Source organism: Pagrus major, chromosome 10 (genome assembly GCF_040436345.1).
Source record: "Pagrus major chromosome 10, Pma_NU_1.0".
In the NCBI taxonomy this organism is placed as follows: Eukaryota; Metazoa; Chordata; class Actinopteri; order Spariformes; family Sparidae; genus Pagrus; species Pagrus major.
Window position 1 is genome coordinate 22,049,207 of NC_133224.1, and position 7,620 is coordinate 22,056,826.

The 7,620-nt window shown below is 39.3% G+C and overlaps 1 protein-coding gene across 1 annotated transcript; it reads right to left on the minus strand.

Moving 5' to 3' along the window:
• Nucleotides 1-982: 982 nt before the first annotated feature.
• LOC141003928 (claudin domain-containing protein 1-like) lies at nucleotides 983-4,573 on the minus strand. The gene is made up of 4 exons (XM_073475407.1): nucleotides 4,288-4,573; nucleotides 3,142-3,249; nucleotides 2,818-2,955; nucleotides 983-1,203 (listed from the first exon to the last, which is right to left on the minus strand). Exons 1-4 carry the CDS (start codon nucleotides 4,571-4,573, stop codon nucleotides 983-985), a joined length of 753 nt encoding a protein of 250 aa, XP_073331508.1.
• Nucleotides 4,574-7,620: the final 3,047 nt, after the last annotated feature.

Here is a 7,620-nt window from a genome sequence, read left to right on the forward strand (position 1 = left end):
CGTTGTGACATCACAGTACATCACCATGTCACACATTCACATAATAAGTACCATGTGGCTAGTTTGACCGCAAGTATTGGTTTAGCACAGCTGCTCTGTTGTTTGTGGTGCTGGGTCAGGCGTGTGTGAGCTGACCATTCAGAGGAGACTGGGTATTCGGGAGTGGGGGCTTTAAAGAGACAGGAGCTAAAACTGAGCATTTCAGACCAAGGGGCAGCACAGAAAACTGATGTGTTTTTTTGATCATTAGCGCATGTAAACGTGTTCTAGTAGTAACCCAAAATAAAATGATGAACCTGAAAATGAGCATAATATGTCTCCTTTCATTGGCCTCCTACTGTAAAAGGTCTTACAGTGGCCTTATTACTTTTAGATTGCTAACTAATGCTTATTACAAGGACCTCAATATACAGTGTTACCACAAACTGACAGGGGGCACACTGAAATGTCAGTCAATATTCCACATCATCATGAGGTCAAAGTTGAACAGGTTTAGGTAACAATTTAAGCGGTTGCCTTCACTTTCTCTTCCAAATAAGTTTGGTTACCATGGGTACTGTTTAAAACTTGTTTGTGTTTTTTGCCCCATCAAACCTGTTTTGCAGAGGAGTTGCTGCATAACTCAATGTCAGCAATCAATCAAAACAAAGATTCAAACCCTGGAATGAATTCATTTGTAACGTTAAACTGGGATGCAGTGAATGCTTTTCAGCTCGGTCTTAAGTATATGCTGTACTATACACATCTTTCTGGTTGACCTTTTTCAAACCAATTCCTGACCCCTAGAGAGATAAAAATCAAATCTTTTAATGCAGCAGATAGGGTCATTACTATAGACTACATGCTCTTTAATCCATCAGCGGGTCAAACGCACAGATTAACCTACATCCTATTCCTCTCGGAGATCATTAGAAAATGCATCTTGGTGTCAGAGTTGGGCATTGAATTCAAACAAGGCAGAGATCCAGAGTTGTATCTCAGTCTATGCCACCCGGTAGGCTGTCATGCGATAGTAGTTCTGACTGTGGCTGCGTGCCGCCCACACCAGCAGCGCGGCGGCCATCATGTGGAGTGGTGAGGAAATGAGCGCCAAATAGAGGGACCAGCCCAGAGAGCCATCTACTTTATCAGGCAGCATTGACACCCTGTGGAGCAGGTCCATCCCTGCCAGGTAGCAGCACACTGTGGCTAAGGTGCAGAGACCTGCAGGGCACAGAATGAAGGTCACATTTTTACACGACATATTTCTGTGCTTGAAATTCTGAAATTTTTTGACGTGTCAAATGAATACACACTCATCCTTATATGATTTAATGGTTCTATGAAGCCCATGTCTATGATGTAACACATTATGAACGTATATATAATGTGTTATAATGTTGCCATAGCACTGTACAATCATAGTTATAAGCACTCATGAATATTCATAATGCTTTATAGCAATAATTATTACTCATTATGACACCAATGTCTATAATACATTATAAACATGCTTATAATGCATTATAGTGTGGCTATAATTGCACCCAATTATAAATATGCATATTGCTGTATAACAATGATCATACAACATCATAAAGCATTTTATAATGACTTATAATATTGTTTTAAACACATAATAAACACTATTATGATGCATTATAATGTGGAAGTGATTGTAATTGGCCACTGTGTGCTTTAATAAATGAATGGAACACCTGTGTTATAGGCATCTGTAATACGTTACAAACTGGTTGTAAGGCGCTATAAGTGGTCAGTGTTTGCTTTAAGAATAGTGGGTAAAAATAAGATTAAGTCAATGCACAAAACCACACAAAACGCTGAAAAATGTAACATACATTATGCCAATGTTTATAATGCATATAGACATTGGTAGGATAATGAGTTACGATTATTATAATGAATTATGAATGTTCATGAGTGCTTCTAACTATGATTATACAGTTGCTAAAGGCATTTTCATGCATTATAGACATGGGCTTCTCACAGGAGGCTGCAAAAAAAATCAAAGCAATCCATTATATTAATATTTATAATGCATTATAGACATTAGTTAGTTAGAGTTATGGTTACTTGTAGGAATATCCATTAGTGCTTATAACTATGATAATATGGCTCTGTAGGCGCATTATAATGCATTATAAGTATGTTCGTAATGCGTCATAATGTCCATAATCCATCATGGACATAGGCTTCATAGAAAGTGTTAATACCAGTGCCAGGCCTTTATCCTGTTGACCTTTTGACTTGTCATAAGGAGAAAAGCACGGGTGTTGCATTTGTGTTTTACTGTGTGTCCTGTATGGGTAGCTAAATGTTCTATTGCTTTAATCTACACAATGCTGAGTTAAAGGTAATTAAAACTACATTCATTATTTTTTGGCCACAAGGGCATTGCAACAAGCATTAAACATGTTTATTATCATATCAGTGCTCCAGGGTGCGACTATTTTGGTCGCACATGCGCCCAATAAATCTGTCAGGGTTAGGGTTAGTCAGTCAGTCAGTTTTTCAATGCTGAAAACAGCTGCCTGCTCTGACTGGAATCTAGATTGATGGATGCAGTAAGAGTGATGCAAAATATTATTTATGTTAATGCATGAACTCATCTCTTCAGCGTAAAACTACATAAATTCAGTTTTGACGTTTTAGATTCTGAACCTGATTTTTTTGTTGCTAATACTACATTTAGAGACAATAACAACTGTCAGTTTTCATATGTATGTCAAGGCAAACTAATTCCTTAAGCTTAACAGGCTTATATACAGTATGACTCAGTTGCCAACAAGTAGTGCTATGCAGCTGCACAGGTCTTACCAGCCAGCAGGTGAAGTACTCCTATGCCGAGGGTGGGGGTGAGGCTTCGACAGAGGCAGGCACAGAACCCGGTCAGACCTGCCAACACCACCAGACCCAGGGACACCAGTGGCAGCAGAAACTGGCACCTCCACAAGTCTATACATACATGCACACAGACACAGAAAAGGTGTAAGTCTGTGGGCATCACAATTATGTATTAATCAGCGTCACATATCGCCATGATTTATACGCTACGAAGAGGCTGAATCTGTGGCATAGTTTCTTACAGCTTCACACAACATATAACTTATAAATTAGGGCGATTGTTGTGGCTGAACTTACAGGTGCGCAGCATGTCCTCTCCACTGTTGTGGTTTCCTGGTTCTTTATATTTAGGTATGAACTGCTGAGGTAGAGTGAAGCTTCGACACTCCAGGACCATCTTGGCATCTGAAAGTGGATATTAATGTAAAGAGCCACATTAATAAACATACATTTTTTAGGTTCTGGTATATATTTTCTACCCTCCCTGAACATAAGCTACCGCAGCTGATGAATTAGGTGAACTTGCAGGGACCTAGTATGTTTGGATATATTTTTCAAAATAAATAAAGATGGTTTTATACTGAAAATGTAAATTATTTAATCTTTTGCGAGGCTAAGAAGAAAAATCCAAACTCACCTGCTTTCACACTATTTTTTGGGAGGGCTGATATCAATATGATTTTTATTTCACTGGACCGAATTTTTTTTATTTGTGATGACATGTGCAACATAATGTTCTCATAGTCCTTTTATTGCTTTAATGATTTTGTCTTTTTTTTAAAATCACTTTCATATATTTCACTTGTATTTATTCATATTGACATTCTGTGTTTTGCATTTTGCCTTCTTGTTTTAAATTCTCCTTAGTCTAGCCTTCCTCTGACTCTTGAGCATTTATTCTGTTATTGTCTTCATAAGTTTACTGCTTCTTCTTTGTCTCTTAAATCACTTTAAACATTCTGTGTTTAAAGCTGCTATATAAATAAAGGGGCATTATCATATATTATATGGCAAGAGGGCACTTTTGCAGCATTTTTGAAGCCTGTAAGTCTTGCCCAAGTGTTTCTGTGCTTTCTTGTAAAGCAGTTTAATAAGGCACAGCTTCAGGACAATAGGTGTTGCAGATGATGCTCAATTACCTGCTTCCAAAGCTAAGCAGGTAATTCTTTTTTTTGTGTCAGAAAATCCAATGCCTAGCTCTGTGACAGGGTTGAATTGGTATTATATGAGAGGCACAAAGACAGGCTAATACCATCCATAATCCAAAGGTAAACACAAATTCCTGCTTTACTGCATGTTGAGAAATGAACCACACCTGGTGGCCTCTGAGACAAGGTGGGGCTCAGTGTTAAGACAGCAGCAGAAGTTTTCTGAGACTGACGGTATGAAGGACTCATCTCATTACTAAATGACGTGAATGGGGAGGTTGGATCAGTCACATACCTGGCTCTTTGTACCAGTTAGCAGGAACGAGCACACACCGCCACCAGAGGCCAACAGTACCGTTGAGGCGGAAAAGGGTGTCGCTGTAGGTTTTCTCATCAAACTCTCCATCCATGAACTCCTCGTACAGAGAGCGCAGCTCGGACACGTTGGCCTCGCCGCGCACGGTGGGGCTGCTGTACTGGTACCAGTGCTGCGTCCCGATGGCCACCGACAGATACACGGTGGCCAGGATGCTCAGCACGCAGGCGATGACCAGAGCTGTAGCGTAGCGGTTGTCAACCATTGTTCATCGAGCCAGAGACACGTCAAAAGGGATTAAGTTGATGCCAGCGGTCGATCCTTTGCGCAGCAATTTGCCCAAATCTGCAATGCTCCCTTTCACGCACACTCACCCAAGTCACTGCGGCATCGTCACGTCTGCAAAATATACCGTGCTATAGCCAACGACAGCCCGCTATTTTAATGATTGATACTCCTCTCAAGTGCTGTCCTAACAGTCAGCGTCAGCAGCCCTGCAGGCCGGCTTGGATGCGCCATCTGTTCCCTTGTCCCACTTCCACAGATGGTGGGTGGCCCGACGCTGCGGCAGATATCACACAGCTAGTCCGCAAAACCAACCCCTAGTCCTCACTGAGGAAGTAAAAGAGCCCTGCACTATGCGAAACGTTATGTCCGAGGCTTGCATGGGTCTGTTTTGGACAGCAGGGTGATGCCGGGTGCACCCAGGATGATGCGAGTTGTAAACACTCTAATCCATGCCGTTTCCTCTTCCGGTTCTGCTGATCACCAGATATAAAAATAACCTCTTCTCAGCCAGGAGGCTTTAGTACACCCAGAGGAGGGAAACACAAGGCAGCTTTGGAAGATGTGCAACACAAGAGTAATATCAAATAAAATTTGGGCAAGTGTTTGAAGAAATTATTAATCTTAACTTGTTGTAAAACTTGTGAAACTCTCACTACTACTGAACTGTAGCAGCCAACCACCATGACAACAAAACAAGGAAAATGGAGTCATATTCTCCATCGTATTGTGGAAGACATAATAGGTTGATAAAACCAGAGACAATGTCAAAGTCAAGCTGAAATGCATTATCAACATGCAGCAGAAAAATAATGCCCCGTCTCCAGGTTCATGAGGATTTTAAATGAAGAAAAAATGACTGGATCTGTTGCAAAAGTTAACAAGGTCTACTCTGTGTCGAGACCCATCCTCCATCCAAGTTTTTTGGAAATCTGTTCAGTAGTTTTTGTGTAGTCCTGCTCACAAACCAACCAACAAACAAATAAAACAGACACAGTGAAAACATAACTGCCTTAGTGGAGGTTTATTAATCCTTTGGTCTATAAAATGGAAAAACACTCATCACAAGTTTCCATTTGTTCCCATTGTGAATTGTTTAAAATGCTTGTTTTGTCCAAACTACAGTTGTACCCCAAAATGTTCAGTTTCCTATAAGGCAAAGTAAAAGAAGACACCTCACGTGAAACCCGGAACAAATTAGTTGGCCTTTTTTCTGTGAAAAATGACTCAAATTGTTGAAAATTATTTTATCTTCAAATCAATTAATCAACTGCCTCAGCTGTTGACACATAGATGTGCTTTTTCAAACAGTTTGTAAAATGTTGTGCTGTTTATACTAATTAAAGGTGCCATGTGTAAGAACTGACCCCCTGTTGAATTCATACTCAAAACAAATAGGGGGTAGCATCTCACTACAGTAACCGCTAACTGCTGCTACCTGTAACCAGTTCGCTCAGTTAGCCGTGTAGCTAGCATACCAAACTGAGGTGAGTGTTGGTGTTTGCACTGCTAGCACAGAAGCTTTTGGACAGGATGGGTCAGGGCTAGCTGGTTGGCATGCACACTTTAATATCTATATTTTAACACAATACATAGATGTTATTACTTCAAGGCTGTTTTTCACATTCTGTCAACCTTTCTATTTATTTTTTGAATGTTTTACATATTGTATCTTTAAAAGCATTTGAAAATAAATCTATAAATGATTATTTCATTAATCATTCAAGGCCTTGGTCAAAGAAGATGTAACCTACATTGAATTTCAGTTCAGTTTCAAGCTTCTAAGAAGATTTATTTATGGCAGTTATTCTGAGAGGGAAGTGATTTAAGAACATCACATTTCTCAGACTCACAGTATGAATAAGAATCTCATTGCCAAATGAAACTATGTGCCACTCCTAGTTCTCTCGTCCTGAACACACCTGATTCATAACAAAGGCTTGTTTTATGATGCTACTGTGAATCTTAATCATATGAAATCACGTGTCAGGGTTTGATTCTCTATAAGCTGTAGAAAGTTTCTGAGTGCAACACCACTGTCCTAAATAAAGATCGTAAAGATCGCAGGTCTGTAACAATTAGTCAGACATAATGTAGGCGCTAACTACAAACAAAAGTCATTACATCAATGTTATGACTTGGAAACATGTATGTTGAAGTAATCATGTGTGTAACGCTTTGATCCTACCCTCTCACTGAAGTTGCATAGTGCAGAAACAAGTGATGGGGGGGCAGAGTGGCTGAGACAGAGACACCATTCACCCTATTACAAGACACTGTACCATCAACATGAGTTTGAAGCTGTTATTTTAAGGTAAAAAGTTGTATCATGTTGCTTTAATAATATGATGCTGTTGTATTTTATCATGCTAAGAATGGCTGCACGTGCCACAATAATGGAAATTAAAGAACAGTTGAAGCAGGAATTCACAACATATATATAAAGAAAAATCTTAACTGACAATTACATATTATCACTATAAATATGTGAAATAAAATACACACAGTATACAAAATGGACACTAAAAAAGGAAAGATATAAGACAAAAAGTTATAATCTCCTTTCTATCTACTTTATGTTTTTTAAAAACTTTTTTAGTGTGTTAGTTCAGTCCAATTCACATCTATGACATTACAAACCTTTCATCTAATGTGACAGTCCACATACTGTATATGAGGTGCTTTATCTACTGAATTGTAATAAAGGGTAATAACCTGACTCTTGAGTGACAATTTATCAGAAATGTTGTGCACCTTAGTCATGAAGCAAGTCAAATCACAAAATACAGACTGTCAGCCATTGATGTGCAATTTTACTGACTCTGTAGCATGGTATGTATCATGGTATGTATATTCCCTCCGTTTTTCCTGTGAAACAAGTTGCTGGTGCATTCCACAAACAGTTGTAATGTTTAAGGAAGCTAAGTTAAGGGTTTTTGCAGGGTTTATCCGGTTACATTTAAAACCTTTTTGTTACCACACAATTACCACACAACAATCTACACTCAATACCCCATCTTGGCGGAG

Excerpts from the sequence above, each read along its gene's own strand:
- LOC141003928 (XM_073475407.1), bottom strand. The coding sequence starts at position 4,573 with ATGGTTGACAACCGCTACGCTACAGCTCTGGTCATCGCCTGCGTGCTG. Across the intron at positions 3,250-4,287 it reads TAACTGGTACAAAGAGCCAG|ATGCCAAGATGGTCCTGGAG; the intron begins GTATGTGACTGA and ends ATCCACTTTCAG. Across the intron at positions 2,956-3,141 it reads AGAGGACATGCTGCGCACCT|ACTTGTGGAGGTGCCAGTTT; the intron begins GTAAGTTCAGCC and ends ATGTATGTATAG.